The 17,353-nt window shown below is 57.2% G+C and overlaps 1 protein-coding gene across 1 annotated transcript; it reads left to right on the top strand.

The window, feature by feature from the left end:
• Positions 1-3,378: 3,378 nt before the first annotated feature.
• On the top strand, positions 3,379-17,353 carry UNC13D (unc-13 homolog D). Its single transcript, XM_018073345.2, has 32 exons — positions 3,379-3,435; positions 5,852-5,884; positions 6,152-6,259; positions 6,647-6,706; positions 6,917-6,983; positions 7,057-7,234; positions 7,362-7,406; positions 7,770-7,838; positions 8,045-8,114; positions 8,423-8,527; positions 8,828-8,920; positions 9,172-9,275; positions 9,507-9,624; positions 10,155-10,279; positions 10,551-10,641; positions 10,925-10,981; positions 11,068-11,165; positions 11,368-11,419; positions 11,698-11,828; positions 12,198-12,318; positions 12,892-13,035; positions 13,185-13,283; positions 13,659-13,865; positions 14,037-14,105; positions 14,302-14,381; positions 14,605-14,710; positions 14,784-14,855; positions 14,967-15,050; positions 15,304-15,424; positions 16,055-16,178; positions 16,536-16,741; positions 16,841-17,353. Exons 1-32 carry the CDS (start codon positions 3,379-3,381, stop codon positions 16,960-16,962), a joined length of 3,216 nt encoding a protein of 1,071 aa, XP_017928834.1. The 3' UTR covers positions 16,963-17,353.

A 17,353-nucleotide genomic window follows, 5' to 3' on the forward strand; every position in this document is an offset into this window, starting at 1 on the left:
ACTGCTGTTAACGCTGGCAGAGGGTCCTTTCCTCCCAGGCCTTCCTAAAAAAGGGAAGATGATTCCCTTTAAAGAGGGTGATAATGCTTGTTCTTTGGAGATCTGTTTTCTCAGCAGCACCTATAATCCTGTTGGTTATAGTGAACTGTGGATTTTACTTATACCAGGAACAGGTATAAAGGGTTTTTTCCTTTGGGATGAGTTGTTTTTAAAATGAATGTAAGGCTTCACTCTATGTTGTGCATGTTTATTATAGTTATTTTAGGAGGCAGACTGATGGTGTGGGGAGGGAGAGCTGGTTTGGGGAATGCTGACCCACTCCCCCTGGAGAGTCCTGACCTGGGTGTCTGGGATGTCTTGCTAGTTGTCTGCCAGTTTGGGGCACAGGTTATTGGGATTGTCTCTACTAACCAGAAATCTGTGCTCATCCTGTAGCTGTTTTTATGGCTTTTCTTATTGTTTCCTGGACAAGGAGTAATTCAAGGTGCAAATATAATGAGATATGGGAGCTCAGTGATTTTTGTCACCGGTGTTTTGTGGAGCAGGTGGCTGCTGGTAAAATCCAGGGGGGAAAAAAAGGATATTTGCTGTTCTTGAAACCTGGTCACCAAACAAAACCTGATCTCCATTGGCACACACAGAAGCTCAAATCCACGTGAGCCCTGCACAGAGACCTTCCTAAGGACTGTGCTGGCCTCTGGTGGGAGAGCTGGCTGTGCCCAAGCATTTCCAGCAGGCATTGCAAACCAGTGCAGTGACCAGCTGGGGAACTGGTGGGGAAACTGCTTTTTAACAGACACTTCCACACCAAAGCTGAACATTTCCTCTCTAAAACCTGCAAAGCTCCAGCCCAGCCACCAGCTCCTGGCTAGAGAATGACTGCCTGATGCTTACCAGTATTTATGTGCAGTGGATTTTATTTCTTCAGCGTTACAAGGAGAAGGGAGGTGGATTTGAGGATTGATGAAACTCTTTAAGTCGTTCTCTCTGTGCTGGTTGAGGCAAGAGATATCTCTTTGACTTCTGCTATTTTTTGCTGGCAAGAAGCAGCAAAAGGTGTGAGCAGCTTGGAGATGTTGCATCCACATCCTGCCTTTATCTCTGTGGTTGCTCTTTGCTGGACCAGATTTTGCTTTTGCAATCAAAGCTAAGAGCAGAGATGACAGCAATTGTTTCCAAAGGCCATCATGCACTTTATGTCTCTACTTCCCACTGACAACACTGCAGTGGAGCACTGATGTCCCAGATCATTAAATTGCATTTGTGTGTGTCATGGGAGTAGGAATAGGCTCCTCCACCACCTCCCCCTCCATCTGCCAGGGAGGAGATGCTTTTAAGCTGTTTGCCAAGGTGAAGCCAGTGCTAGGCTGGATAAAGTCAAGGCTGAGGCTGGCAGGGCTGGGCAAGCACCTCTGAGCATCTGTGCCAGCAAAGGGGATGGGCATCCTCACTGGGTGTGGGCTGAGGAGGCAGCTCCAGTGCCAAACTGGGGAGTGCAGAAGGGATGCTGAAGCCCAGTTCCTCTGTACTGGGGTACTGCACCAGTGCCTGGGGACACATACCAGAGCCCTCCTGACATGGGAGAGAGCAGAACTGTACCGAGCAGCTTTTTCAGACCTTGGGAGATGAGGCTGAACAATCTCAGGGATGGATTTCAGCTTTTCAGTGTCTCGCTGTATCTCTGGATTTTTATTCCACAGAATACCTTGGCATGCCCTTGCCCCTGGCAACCCACTGTGTGCGTGCTGTGCAGCCCCTCTTGGCTTCAACCCTGTGCTGGCTGACCTGGACAAAGAAAATCTGACCACCCCCCCAGTGCCCACAACTCTTTTCCCATCTCCTGGCCTCCCAGCTTCAGGGAACCCCTCTCGCCAATATACCCTGTTCTTACAGGGTTCCAGGGCAAAGAGAAGTTGTGTCTATCCCAAAGCAGCTAAAACAGTGCAATCTGCCTGAATTAGAGGACTAGATGATTGCAAGGCTGAAAGGGACTGGCTGCCTGCCCCTGTCCTCTCACAGCAATGCTGCTGCCAGCATCCTCCTGCAGCCCTGGTTGGAGCCAACGCGCTTGGTGCTGCTGGATTGTGATGCCTTCCACGGTAGTTAGGAGGACAAACTGTCCAGTGCAGTTTCCATGGTCATGGTTTCCTGTTTGGACTCAGCAGAAATCCCTGAAGGGCTACAAAGCACCACTGATCCCGACATGGAGCCTCTGCCCTCTGTGTTGCATCAGAAGCATCTTGTTCATGGCTTCCAGGAGTGTCCATGGGCCAGAAACGGGAAGGCTGGGAAGACAAAAAACTCCCCTTAACAGAAGGTGCAGCATCAGCTGTGGTCACAGCCCTGCTGCACAGGGCCTGTGGCTCCTCAGCAGCCCCGGCAGTGACACCAAAGCCCAGCAGTGACACTGAGCACAGGCTGATGTCCCTGTCCTTCCCTGGGCTGTGGGTCTGGCCGCTGAGCAGCAAATGCTTTTGCAGCTCAACAGCCCCTGGGAGCCCCAGCGAGGCTGCTCTTCCATGTGTCTGTAGGATATGCCAGACATCCAGGAGCAAACCTGCTCTTCCCTTGGCCATCTCCTGGTGCCCACCCATGCCTTCCCCCTGTCTGCCACCACTGCAGTTCTGATAGGGATCTGTGGGGCGGGCGCTGCTGCCGGTCTGTGATAGGCGAGATAGCCCGGGGAGCTGCAATCAGATAAAGTGTTTACAGGAATGAAAGCTGATGGTAAAGCACAAGTGTTTAACTTCTTTTCCTGCTACTTTTTTTTTCTCGGTAACCAGCTCTGTCTGGGCAGTCTTTTTGGGAAGAAGGCCACACGCCCTTTCCCAGTGCTGTCCCTGGCACGTGCACTCACTGCATCAGTTCTCAGCCCAGCTTTGTCCAACACGTTTGGCTGTCACAAGGATTTCCCACCCTGCAACTTTTGCATGAGGTTTTTAATCCCCTCCATCCTTTGGGGCTGAAGACACCTTCTGCTTTCTGCAGGGCCTCTGTTTGTGCTCACAGGGCATGACAGATCCCAAATACACATGTTGCCTCCACCAATCCTCCCCATCACCCCCCTTCCCTGCTGGGCTTTGACATCTCAGGACTATTTCTGTCCACTTGCTCCCAGTTCCTTACTCATAAATAACAGCAGAGACGGGGTGTGACACCTTTCTTTTGCCCCCATCCCATCTGTTCCACGAGGTCCCTGTCACCGGGGGGGTGCTGGGAAGCTGCTCTCGAAGGAGCCCTGTGTGCATTTCCGCTTGCAAAAATGGCCACGGCGAGATAAGGTCTGTGGTTTCCTTTGAGCAAGAGAGTGAGTGGGAGAGGCAGCAGCGTCAGGCAGAGTTGCAGCCACTCCCCTGCCGTGCTCAGCCTCCCCTGGAGATGGATCCTGCTGGCCAGACCCCCGTGGGGACCCTCCCCAGGGACGAGAGCCCCGAGGTAGGTGGCCTTGACCCCAGGGAGCTGGGGAGCGTGTTTGGGGTGCAATGGCCCCAGGAGGGGATCTGCACCTTGGGGTGCAGAGCTGGATGCTCAGGCTGTAAAAGGGGAATGAGAGAAAAGGGATGGAGTCCATGTCCCGGATGTGATGCTTTGCAAGGGCGACCGAGGTAGGGGGGAACCAAACCCGTGTAAATGTGCACCCAAGGGTGTGTGCAGGGTTGGCTACAGCTCTGTGCTGGCACTGAGGGTCCCCTCTTAGCTCAGCTACAGCTTCCCAGCACCTCACAGCCCCTCTGGGCTCCCTCCTGCCAGCAGCTTCCCCAAAGCCCTGCCCTGGGCCAAGCCAACCAACTTCCTCTGCAGTGGACAGACAGATGGTGTCTGTTCTCACCAGTGCTGCTGGGAGCATGAGGGCCTGATCCCTTGTGCTGGATTCCTGGGATGACCCACCCCTCCTCAGGACTTGTCCTTCCTCCCAAATGCCCCCATCTCCACAGCCAGGCTGGCCTCCTGCACCACTGACACTGCTGCAGCTACTGGGGTGGGGTGATGCTGGTGGCTGTATCTGGACCTGGATTTAAGCAACACTCCTGGATTTGAGCTGGGCTCTTGGCGTGGGGATTAGCAGCAGTAAACACATCCTGGTGGCTCAGCTCAGCTTTAGCTTAGCCAGTCCCATGCACAGATGGGCAAACACGGAGCAGATCCCGCAGACGCTGTGCCCGATGGCAGAAGGGAGCAGCAGGGACCTGCCCCCAAATCAGCAGCAATTCCTCCCCCTGCCTTACTCCTCATGCTACCCCACTCCTGGGCAAGGAACAGATGCTTGTGGCTTGCTAATAAGTGACAGCAGCAGAGGAATGAAGTCCTTTTTCTCCCCCCTCTGCACTCATGACCTTGCTATGGGGCAGCACTGCCCATGGTGATGCTGAAGGATTCGGGATGGGGCCATACCCCCCATGCCATGGTGAAGGCAGAACAGTGCCAGCAGCAGTGAAAGGTGGATGGTCCCTGGTCAGGGGCAGGCAAGAGCAGGCTGGGATCCTCCTGCATGCAATGGGTCCCCCTTTTCCAGGGGCCTTTCCCAGGAGCCACCACAGCCCCCAGCACCCACCAGCAGGTGAAAGAAGGTATGAGGAGGCAGATGGGAGAGAAGTAGCTCAAGGGTTAAATTTGTCAAGGATGGAAGAGTTGAATTTAGTCCAGATGGCTGGGGGATTATGCCAGCCCTAGATTTGCCATAAGCAAATGTTAATGTTTCCAGCTCGGGGTTGGGTTTTTTCTATCAGGGGTATCCTAAGGTCACTTTGGGGCCTGGGCTGACCCACAGGTAGGGCTCATGCATCCATTCATGCAGCCCTGCCAGCCCTGGCTGAGCAGGCACAGGAACTTTGCTTGACACAGAAAGGCCCAAATGCATTTCAAAAATTTCCATTATATTTTCTGGCGTCACCCCCTTGTACTCCCAGAGGCTCCAGCTCTGGGATCCATAACAGATGACACAGCAGCACTGGTCCCCTTCCTTAGGTGGCATCACCCAGCTCATGGCAGTGGCAAAGTCACCGTCACCTGGCCAGGCTCTGCAGCAGGAATGAGTTTCTGGGCTGTGGTGGTGTCTGAATCCAGGCTGTGGTGAGAGAAGCAGATGCAGGACAAGCTCAGCCTTGGGGAGGGAAGAGGGGTGAGGATGGGCTGAGAGCTGGTTTTCCAGGGAAAAGGTGGTTGGCAGAAGTGGTTTGATCTCCCTGCTGGACCCACACAGAGCTGGGATGAGTGGGAGGTGACATTTTAGGTGGGGAATGGCAGGGGCTGCGTTGGGCAGCAGGACCCACCTGGCCAGTCCTGGGGTGAGTGCCATGGGAGTCAGGCAGTGCCTCATCACATGGCTCTTTTAATTTAATTCCCATTTGGAAAGGCAGTGCTATTGCTGGTCATCCTTCAAGTGGGGAATGGAGCAATGCATCAAATCCCGAAGTTTTTTTGGAATCTCCTCGCCCAGCCTGCAGCTCCTCGCTGTCCTTTGGCCACCTGCCCTCTCCCTCAGCTGCTTTGCTTTCCAGCCTGGCCCTGCTGAAGCAAGCAGCTCTGTGGGGTGAGAGGAGGGTAGTTGGCCTTTAAAACCGCCTGAGGGTCACCCCAAATGGCTGTTGCCATCCTTGCTGCCCCCTCCTCAATTAACAGGGATGGGGGGTGACATCCTACTGCTGCCCTGCTGGGGGGTGACAGACAAAGTGGTCCCTTGGCTGAGGGTGCCTGTGAGGTGTCACAGCACCCTTTGGGGCATCCCACCCTTATGGACAGTGTATGACCCCACCCCATCCTGGCTGCCCTGCCCTGTCTGACCACGATTTCCTCCCCAAACCACGTTGTACCACAAGACCTTACGGGAAACTCTCTCCTCTTTTCTCTCTAGATGGATCTGTCCCACCGGTTCTCCAAGGCAGAGGTATGAGCCAGGCCCCACCACGGTCTCCCTTGGTGGCACTGGAGGGGGGGGCAGTGCTGCTGGGGCTTGGGGACATGGCTCAGCTCCTGGAGTTCCTCCTCAGGGACAGGCAGTGGTGGGTGAGCAGGGCTTGATTCAGGGGGGTGGCAGGGACCAGTGGGAGCTTCGGGAAGTGCGAGGGGGACACCCCACTGATCCTGGGGGACACATGGAGCAAGTCCCCACTAGCCTGGCCCCACGTGAGGTGTCAGCACTGTCCCCCCACAGCTGGACCGGCTCTATGAGGAGGTTCTTTACACCATCCGGCACCGCCTGGGCAAGCCCGAGCCCCACCAGGTTGCAGACTCCCAGGAGCTCTACTCCTACGTGCAAAAGGTGGGTCCCCTCCTCATGGGGTCCCCCAAACCTGTCCCCTGACCTGTCCATCCTCCCAGCTGAAGGGGATGGTGGGGGTCACTCAGAGGGAGTTTTTAACGAGCATCTTAAAAGATGTAGCAGCAGGATCCAGCTGGAGGGCTGGGACAGCCTGTGGCTGGGAAATGTTGGCCCTAGGGAGAAATGTTTATCTTAGGCCTGGGATGGTGGGAAGAAGGCTCTCCCTTAAGAGCTTTCAGCTGGTCCCCAGCCCTCCTGCTGGGCTCTTTGCTCCTCTCCTCTCCCCTCGAGCTGCAGCTGGCTCCCAGGGAGTGGAGGGAAGCCCCTGGCTGCTCTCCAGCCGTGTTAAGAGGGCAGCATCCATTACCAGCCCTGATATCCACACAGGCTTTCGGCATGGATGCGAAGGAGCACAGTGTCATCATGCAGCAGGTCATGGGACTGGAGGTATGGCCTCTCCCCAGTATGCTGCTGGGGGGAATACTGGGGTGGTGTTGAGGGGCTGCAGTGCCTCCTGGCCCCTGTGTTTGGGATTTGGGGTGCCCTGGGGTTGTCACTGCCTGGGTAGAAGTTGATGGTGTGGTTCTGCTCGAGCCCCATCCTTCCTCGCAGGGTTGGTGACCCCACACATCAATAGTTATTTTTTCATTCTTCCAGAGCCCAATTTATTGCCTGAAAGCAACTGTGAAGGAAGCCAAGGGGATTTTGGGCAAAGATGTCAGTGGTAAGTGGGTGTCCCGTGGGAAAAGGGGCAGCTGCTGCTCCCGACTGGGACTGGCACAGCTCTGCCCTCACAGGCTTCAGCGACCCATACTGCCTGCTGGGCATCGAGGCCAAGAGCCAGGAGCCAGCCCACCCTGACCACAGGAAGAGGATGAAGGCTGTGGTCAAAGACCTCATCCCTGAAGACCAGATCCATCGCACACAAGTCATAAGCCAGACCCTCAGCCCGGTGTGGGACGAGACGTTTATCCTGTAATCCAACACCCCTTGGCTTTGCTGTTGGGGGGCTGGATGGGGTGGCCAGGGCTCTTGGGGGTGGATGAGGGGCTTCACCACTTTCATGTCACTCGAGTAACAGCATCCTGCCGGTGCCTTGCAGGGAATTTGAAGATGTGGAGACAGCCAGCTTCCACCTGGACATGTGGTGAGTGGCAGCATCCCTGGCCAGTGACCCCAAGAGCCTGCCCTGAGGGATTCCTGCCTCCTAGGAGGGTCCCTGAGGTGGTCCTCCAACCTACACCCTTTAAAAAGCCCCAGAAACCAGCTGGGAACCCCTCTTCCCATCACTTTCTGCTGCAGCAGTGCTCAGTGCAGGATGTGACCTGCACGAGCAGAGAGAGCCCAGGTAGGGCCGATCCTGACCCCGGGTTCTATTTATGGAAAGAAGCCACGTGCTTGCAGATTTTGGCTGCCTTTAGGGGTGGCATCTGTCCTGACACTTCCCCCCTCCTGTACCTTCCCTCCTCTGCCATCACTTCTCCCTGAATTTCCCCCTTTCCCCTGGCAGGGACTCGGACGTGGTGGAGTCGATGCGGCACAAGCTGGGGGAGCTGACGGACCTCCACGGCCTCAAACGGTTGGTGCTGGTGAGGCCCCAAGGCTGCTGAGGGAAGGGGGCTTGGAAAATGCTTGTTTGTCTGCTGGATTTTAAAAATCACCTTTGGAAGGAGGGAGGGAGGGAGGGAGGGCAGCAGGTCTGTGCCACCCTTCATTCCTTTCAGCTGTGGCTGGGTCACAGCTGCAGGACACCTTCTGACCCCCTCCTTCGTCTGTGCCTTCCAGGATCTTTAAAGATGCTCGCAAAGACAAAGGGCAGGATGATTTCCTGGGAAATGTGGTCCTTCGCCTAAAGGTGAGTGCCAGGGTGCACCATCCTCTTCTCCAGGCACCAGTTAAACCTCTAGGGGTCCAGGCAGGATCCCAGCACTGTGATAGCACCCAGCACAACCAGGATCCTGGCTCAGAGCCACAGACTCATGCCAGGTCATTCGCTGTGGTGGCAGGTGCCACAGTCACTACAACACACTCAGTACATCCTGTATTTTTAATCAAATACAATCTTTCTGTGCCATGAATGCAGATCAGGATTCCCTGGTCCCTGAGTGGGATCCTTCCCCCAGGAAGGCTTCTTGAAGCTCATCCTTGTCTCTGTGCCTCCAGGACCTGCACTGCTGGAATGACCAGTGGTACCAGCTGGAGCCACGGACTGAGACGTATCCCAACCGGGGAGACTGTCACCTGCAGTTCCTACTGACCCACAAGAAGGTGGGAGAGGGTGGGGAAAGGCTTCCCTTCTCAATACCTTGGCAGGATAGGAAGTTTCCCATCCCTTGGGGCTTATCTTGGGGTCAGAGATCCCTGCCCCAGGACCAGAGGTGCCAGCACCAGGGTTTGCATGTGCTGGGCCCTTCCCTGAGCTCTGTGCCAGCGTGGGGACCCTGCTCCTGGTGCACCTGCACCCCTTGGCTCTCCAGCTCCGTGCTTTTTGACTCCTATGTCCCCACTCTGACTGTGTCCCTGCATATTGAGGCAGGTGATGGTTATTTCTGCCTTGTCTCTTCTCAGAGGACCACCACGAGCAGCCGGACACAGCCGAGCTACACCGTCCATCGCCACCTCCTGCAGCAGCTGGTGTCCTATGAGATCCTTCAGCACCAGGTACTGGTGCTGTACCAGTGCCATTAGCAGCCCTCCAGCAGCTGGGCTGGGTGAGGGCTTCCTTTGGAGCCCATTGCCCCTGACACATCGTGCAGTGTGACGAGAACGAGGGTCAGGATGATCCCTGCCCGTGCTTGGCATCCTTACAGGACACACACTCCTCCCATGGTCCTGCAAATACACCCCACCTGCCCCCCTCCCTGCTCATCCTGTGTTGCTCCAGGACATATTACCTCTTTTCCATCCTACAGGCCGGGAGCATCTCCTGGGATGGGGAGCTGAGCAGCCATGCCAGCACCGTGCTGTACCTGCACGCCACACAGAAGGATCTCTCCGACTTCCACCAGGTCATGGCGTAAGTACTCCACACTCAGGGAGTCTCCTGGGGGGGTTAAGGGCCCCAGTGCCTTCCCTGGAACTGTCTGACCGCAGCTGGTGTCCCCCATGAGCTCAGTGTGATGGGTATTGCCCCCTGAACCCAGGAGACCTGGGTCCTGCCCCTGTGACTGTGGGTGGGGGAGCCCCACGCTGACCCCTGCGTGCCCCCAGACTCTGGGGGCTCATCCCAGCCCTCCCTCTTCCCCAGGAAGTGGCTGGCATACAGCAAACTCTACCAGAGCCTCGAGTTCAACAGCAACTGCCTCCTGCACCAGATCACCAGCATCGAGTACCAGTGGGCACAGGAGCGCCTCAGGCCAGAGCAGGTGAGGGGGCTCTGGCACAGCTGGTGGGCAGAGATCAGGGAAAGGTGCCTCATGCATCCAACCCCGAGCCTCTCCTCCCAGCTCCCAGGGCTATTTCACTCCCGGTGTTCCAGGAAGGGCACAGGGATGCTGGGGCAGCTGGAGGACATTTCCCGGTGGTTTGTTCCCCTCCTCTCCATGGAGAAGCTCTTCCCCTTTGTGCAAGCTTCCCCTCCTCCCTCCCTGCCATCCAGTCACAACACCCTGTAAAACTTATACATATGACCCAGTTCCTACTTTTCCCTGCCTGTTTTCCCAGAGCATCCCTGCGCCCTGCTGAGACCCTGAATTGTTCATGCATAGCAATAAGATTTAAGAACAAAGCTCAGTTCAGCCCCTCCAGGGAGAAGCTAATCGAGGCATCAAGGGGTTTTCCCATCCCTGGAGCCGGCTGGAAAGGAATGGGAACCACCAGCTCCCTCCGCGGTGGTGCCGTGGTCCTGCAGGCATCTGCCTGTCACTGAGGGGGACGTTTCTTTTCTTCTCCTCAGAAAGCAGAGCTGGCCGAGTCCTTCCAGTCCTTGCTGACCTACGGGGTCTCTCTCATCCGGAGGTACCGCATCATTTTCCCCCTCTCTGTCCCGAGGTCCAAGGAGAGGCTCCAGTCCCTGCTCCGGTGAGTCAGGCACCGGTGCCAGCTGAGTGTGGGGTTGTAGGACTTTGCCACTGTGATGGACAAGCCCATGAGCTTGAGCAAAAACCTTTGTGAGCCCTTTCTGACTCCTTCTAGGCTGCTGTAACACTTGTCCTGTCCTGTCCCTCATCCTGTGCTCCCCGTGGGGGATGTTGTTGGGAGGGGAAGGTCTGTTTGGGTAGGGTCTCCGGGGAGAGAGGTGGTTGTTTCTGGTGGCTGGTGCTGGGTTTCACTTGAGGTTCTCTCTTTGCAGGGTCCTGGTCCAGATGTGCAAAACAAAAGCTTTCCGTGAGTTGTGCACGCTCAGCCCTGACCTGCCCCAGATGATCTCCACGGCACTGAAGGTACCAGGGGTCTCACCCACCCCAGACCCAGTGAGGTGGGACCCTCTGGGTCTCCCTTCCCTTACGTCCCCTGCCCAATGCCCACACCTCAGCAAATCCACATGGACCACCACGGTGGGGGAAATACCCACCCCTCTTCAAACTGGTGGTCCCAGCCTGTGGTTCCCACCACATGGAGCTGGGTCCTGACCCCACCCAGGGGACAGGGAGAGTGAAGGGAGTGACAGAGCTGTCTTTGCTCCTCCTGCTTCCTTGACACTCCATCAGGACTCCTCTCTTGCAGTCAGGTACAACAGAATGGTTTCACATGCAGAAGGAGCACCTCAAGCCCATAGTGAAGGTCAGTTCCCATCTCTGCCTCCCTGACATGGTAAAGTCACCTCAAAACGTCCGAGCATCCAAAACAAGCTGTTCCTTCCTTTGCAGAGCATGGAGGAGAATGGAAAAGCCTTGTCCAGACTCCTTCTGGAGGTGATAGAAGATCTCCAGCAGTGCCACAAAATCTGGAATAAATTCTTCATTAAGTAGGTTCCAAGTGACAGGGTACTTTGATGCCTCATTCCTTGGCCCTTGGGCCCCACAGGTAGCATCTGTGGTCCCACCTCTACCCTTCAGACCTGTATTGTCCTTGCCCTCAGGACAAGGGCGTGGTCTGGGAGGGTTTGCTGGGCTGGGTTTGCTGGGCTGGGGCTGGCAGGCTCCTGATGCCCCATTTCTCTCTTGCAGCACCTTCAAGTTGAATATCTTCTCCATTGCCTACCTGGAGCTGGAGAGCCTGGTGAGCAAGCCTGGGCTGCTCTGCACTCATGGGACTAAGGTCTAAAGGCAGTCCAATATTTTGGCCACTCTTCAGGCAGTAACAGATTGTAGCGAGACAGGGAAAATCCCCATCTCTCTGTGCATGCCCATAAGGGCCCTATGGTCTGCTTACTTCACCCAGTGAATCTCCTGAAATGCCACCAAAAAGGAAGAGGAATCCCCTGAGCTGACCCTCACCCTGTGAGTCCAGAAGGAGCATTCCCAGCTGGACCCTCACTGACAGTTCCCTCTCCCCAGGTTGCGGAACATGTCCGGGAGCAACTGCACGAGGTCAACAGCAGCATGTCCAAGCCCACAGCTGAGAGCCTTTTCCAGCTCTACATGAACCTGCAGGAGCTCTATCGGATGAAGGACTTCCTCCCGAGGAGGTATCCAACCCGGAGAGAGGAGAGAGGCCAAAGGGAGGGATCGAGCAGTTGAGAGGAACCCCAAATCCTTCCCATTCACCTACATCACCAGTTAGACACCAGGCAGACCAGGCTGTTGGTGTCTGGTGTTGATGGGAGCATCACCAGAGGGGTTTCAGGCTCATCTCTGGGTGGGTTGATGGAGACCTCAACTTCCAGACAAGGGGAGGTTTCTCTTTATCACAGTTGCTGCAGTGCTGCCTCCACCTCGGGGCAGTTGCTTGGGTGTGAGGGGTGATGTGAGAGCAGGAGGGGTGATGTGAGAGCAGGAGGGGTGACAGCCCCATGCCACTGCTGTGCAGTTGGAGAAGCTGGTGCCTTCATCCACAGGGATGGACCTCTGGCTCTGAGCAATTTCCACCAGTGGTTCAAGGAAGCTGTGCCCCAGTGGCTACAAAAGGCCTACAACACTGCACTGGAGAGGGCTCAGAGAGCTGTCCAGATGGACCAGGTAATGTGGGGAAGAAAAGATCTCCCTCTTCCCTATGGGGACACTCCAGCTTTCTTCCACTCCTTGCCCCTGTGCCTGGCTCACAGCACTGAGACCACCACGCAGGTGTCTCTTGCAGCCCAGCAGCAGGTTCCTCACCCAAATGCATAACAAAGGATGTGGTTTCCTGGACCAGCTGATCCCACCCTGGCCCCACACTGTGTCCCTGTGCCCCTTCCCTCGCTGCTCTCTGGCAGCTCATGTGAGCTGAGGAGCCTTCATTTGGGCCATGCCATGAGCATCCCCTTTGCTTCCAACCTCTAGGAAGAGGGAAGGGAGGGCAGCCATGGGCCCACAGGCTTCTCTCTCCTCTTCACTGGGGTCCAGCAACCCTGGGTTGGAGTATGGGAAGCAGGGAGCTGCTCCACCCATCTTCATGTCCTCCTCTCTCCAAAGTGGCTGTGTGATGACATAGGGATATATGAGGCTGATGATAGGCCAGAGAGCCACAAAGCAAAGGAGCAGTTCTGCTCTCTGGGCTGGCAAGTTGCATTTCTTTCTGTACAAGTTGCATTTGCTTTCTCTGCCCCTCAGCTGAAGCCCTTTGGGGAGCACAACAAGCACAGCACCTCCACTGTTGACCTGTCCACCTGCTACGCCCAGATCGTGAAGACCTGGCAGCAGCTCAACTGGCCGGACCCTGAGGAGGCCTTCATGATCATGGTGAAGCTTGTGGAGGTTTGTACACCTGGGCATCAGCACCCAGAGTTTCCTCTCCTGCTCTTGGAGATGTGTGTCCATGGACAGGGCTCCTGTCCCACCCCTGACCCCGTGGTGGTCCCGGTGCTGCCTGGTTCAATCCCGTTGGCTTCTTCTCTGTCCTGCAGGATATGTGCAAAATCTCCCTGATGTACTGCCGGCTCATCAAGGAGAGGGCTGAGGCTCTGTCCCTGAGTGAGCAGAACGAGGGCGAAGCAGCCAATAGGGTTGGTATGGGGGCACTGCTCTGGGACAGGCAGGATTTGGCTGTGGTTTCTGGGCAAAGGGGGAGACGAGCCGCTGACAACCCAGCTGATATCTCCAGTTTGGGATTCATAGGGATCAGTGGGCCCCCAATGGCCATAGTCCTGGAAAATCAGGAGGGAAATGGTGTGAATAGGGAGAGAGGAATGGAGATGAGGACATGGATAAGGGTGGGGATGGGAATGAACATGGGGACAGTAGCAGAGATGGGACTGGGAATGAGGAAGGGGATGAAGATGGGGTTGTGCTGGGGATGGGGATGGAGATGGGGATGTGACTGGGGATGAGGGATGCACCAGGGGTTGTGGGACACCCTGAAGGAGACCCACCTCCCCCAGCTCTGCATCGTGGTGAACAACATCAAGCAGCTGCGGGTGCTGATCCTGAGGCTCCCGACGCAGCTGGACTGGGCGCAGCTGGAGCAGCGCACGGGGGCCGTCATCGACCGGCAGCAGATCCAGCACACGCTGCACCACCAGCTCGACAGCACCGTGTCCTGCCTGGACCACGAGGTCCGGGACGTGGTGCAGGCCCTGGCCACCAAGGTGACCACCAGCCACTGACCCCCCCTGGCCCTCGCCTGGCCCAGAGCAGCTTCACCCAAGGCGTCCTGGAGCCCATAATGCTCCTGGGATGGAGACAACGTGGACCTGGGTGTGGGGAGGCTGGTGCAGAGGGCGAAGTCTTAAGTGCCTTCCTGTGTTTCTCCCTGGCAGCTGGAAAAGGGCATTGCCAGACATATCCAGGAGCTCTCATCTTCCAATAATACCAAGGAGCCTGAGGATGTAAGTACCTGATTCAGCCCCTTCTGGACCATCTTTTTCAGGGCCATCCATAATGCTTTGCTTGATCCTGTGTTAGCAGCAGGACCAGACCAGGCACAGCCTGCCCATATCCTGTGGGAAGGAGCCCCTCTGGGATCCTCCTCTGCTGGATACGACCCCTTGTGCCCTCCCCAACACCCCTCTCCTCTCTCTGCAGTCCATCATCCCACTCATGAAGTTCCTGGAGTCAGAACTGCAGTATCTCAACGAGCATCTGGTCCAGGAGAACTTCAAAAGGTGACCGGGGCACTGGGGATGGCAGAGGCCACCAGTGTCACTGTCCCTCAGGCAGGAGTGTCACCCCAGCTCCGTGGGGCACAGGGACATCCTGCTTTGGGCTGCTCAGCCCAGCAGGATGAGTCACTTCCCTCTGGGGCTTTGCAAAGCCCCTGAGCTGAGGACCATCCCTTCAACCCACCTGCTGGACCTTGCTCACAGCCTTCCTCCCTCGCCCCTGCAGCCTCCTCACTCTTCTCTGGCACCACACCCTGTCCGTGCTCTCGGCAGCAGCAGCACCGCAGGTCCCCTCAGCCCAGCACTACAAGAGGCTGTACTGTGCCCTGAAGGTACCCAGGGAGAAGGGGGGGTCCCTGGCAGGGATGGGGTTTGGTTGGTGGCTGACAGGATCCTTCTCCCCAGAGCCTGGAGCTGTGCTTCTACGGCGAGGGCTGCGGGCTGCCACTGGAGATCCTGCACACTGCAACCTTCCTGGTATGGAGAGGTGGGAATGGGGGGCTCCAATAAGAGTTCCCTTGGGAGGAAGGAACACCAGGCTGTGGACCTGTCCGTGTGCTTGACCATCACCTCTCACACTCCCCACAGTCACTGGAGACCCACCTGGCCCTCTGCTCCGCCAGCAGCCGCAAGCTCATCCAGAAATACTTCAGCAACAGGATCAAGCAGCAGGTAGCAGTCTGGATGGTGCTCCCAGCCCCTTCCCACATCCCACCTTGCATTCATGAGGCTGCCCAGCACAGCCTGCCTCACTGTTTGGGCTGTTTTTGCCCCAGTGGTGGCAATTGAGCCAGAGGGGGCTCAGTTGCATTCCAGAGGATTCCATCACCTCCTGGGTACCCAAAAATTTCTGCTCAGGCCCCATGGATGCCCTCCCTGGGTGTGCTGAAGGGCAGCACCCTTATTCTTGTACCCCACTGCTCAGCTGGACACGAGCTCGGAGAAGTTTGGGGCCGTGACGATCAAGGCTCTGTACCGCCCTTCGGAGCAGAAACTCCACGTGGAAGTGCTCAACGCTGCCAACCTCATCCCACTGGACTCCAACGGTGGGTGTGGGTGGGCTGGGGGGCCCCACCAAACCAGGACCCTCCTGTGGGTGGGCTGGGGGGCCCCACTGCCCCGGGGACCCCCTGTCCGCAGTCCCCTGGGTAGGAGAGATACTGGCAGTGCTTGGAGTAACTCTCTTGATTTGCTTTTGCATCTAAGGAGTGGATTTGGGGAAGAGGGAGGGTTATTGTGCTGATCCGGGGTGGTCTGGGGTGTGGCAGGCAGGAGCAGGCAGGACACTGTGCCCACACCCCCCTGCCTTCACCTTGAGGCACAAGGCAGCAGCCAGGGCAGGTGGCTTTTCTTCGTTGTGCAACCCAGTTGCAGACAAAAAAATGATGCCAGGGTGACGAGGGACATTCTCCCGGGCTGGCTGTCGTTCGGGGAGCTCTCCAGGAGAGGTCACTCCTCCTGCAGCCACCTGTGGCCGATGGACGTGTGGGCAGGGTTAGGGATGTTCCTGCGTCTTCCCAGGAGCATGGGCTGGGCTGGGGGTTGTGGTGAGGGTGCCCTGACCCCCCTTCCCCTGCCCCCAGCCACCCCAGTGTGTCCAAAGTCACCCCATCCGGGTTCATCCCTGTGCCGGGGCAGAGGGATTGTGGGCAGGGCTGATGTTTGCACCCCACCAGGCTCCAGCGACCCCTTTGTCCAGCTCACCCTGGAGCCCCGGCACGAGTTCCCCGAGGTGGTGGCCCGGACCACCCAGTGCAAGAGGAACGAGCTGCACCCCCTCTTCGACGAAGCCTTTGACTTGTACGTAGGGGCTGACACCCACCGGCCCCCCCCAGTCCCTGCAGCCCCTCAGGCTTCAGCCGAGCCCCTGCCATGGGGCTGCTGCTCCAGGAACTGGAGGATTCACCCTCCAGTGTGGGGATTTCACCCCCTGCACCCCAGTGGGGGCTCAGCCGGGGGGTCCCACGGTGGGAGCTGGGCTGGGGGTGACCCCAAACACCTGGGTGCTGTTGGTGGGTGCAAGGCTGGGCTGGGGCCCTGTGCTTTGAGGTGCTGGGAGCAGTGCAGGGGGGGTGGCTTCCCAGGGAGCACGGAAGGTTGCGTTTCGGGATGGAGGGGATGGGATGTGATGAGCACCAGCATCCTGTTCCCTTGCAGCTTGATCCCCCCGGAGAAGTGCCGGCAGGAGGGGGCCTGTCTGCTGCTGACCGTGTTCGACTACGACACGCTGGGGTCCAATGACCTGGAGGGCGAAGCCTTCTTCCCCCTCTGCCACCTGCCCGGCCTCAATGATGATGAGGACGAGGCTGACATGGGACGGGTGCCCCAGACCCGCCTCCCCCTCACTCACCCCAAACCCACTGGTGAGTAAGTGGTGCCCTGCCAAGCCACTGCTGGCCCTGTGGCATGAGGAGGGGGCTGTGGTGAGCATCTCCCACCATCATTCCCCTCTTCTCTGGCAGGGGACGAGATCCTCCAGCTGCTGGAGTCCAGGAAAGGAGACAAAGAGGCTCAGGCCTTTGTTAAGCTCCGTAAGCAACGAGCCAAGCAGTCCAAGGAGACACAGTCCAAGGAGGCAGAGTGAGGGAGGCAGAAGAAGAGGGTCCTGAAATGAGAGGTCTGGCCAGTGGATCCCAGGAGATTTGTGGTGCTGGAGCAAGAGCCATCCGCAGGGATTAGGGAGGATAGAGAGGACCTCTGTGCTCCCCCTCACCTCCCAGCACCCATCTCACCCCCACCTTCGGGAAGCAACACTCCCGTGAGCCTGGGGAGGGTGGGCACATGGATTTCAGGGGATTTCTTCACCTGCCTGGACTAGGAACACTACACGAGGGATGTGAAAGACTGTGACTGTCCCTGCCTGTTCCTCAGGAGCTTGTCACTGCCTGTGCCACATCTCCTGGCCCGGTCCCCAACCCTCCTGCCTGATCAGGGCAATGCAAACACATCCAAGTTGATTCAGTCTGAGTGCAACC

The sequence above is a fragment of the Manacus vitellinus genome, unplaced genomic scaffold (genome assembly GCF_001715985.3).
Source record: "Manacus vitellinus isolate BGI_N305 unplaced genomic scaffold, ASM171598v3 scaffold_24_pilon, whole genome shotgun sequence".
NCBI lineage: Eukaryota > Metazoa > Chordata > Aves > Passeriformes > Pipridae > Manacus > Manacus vitellinus.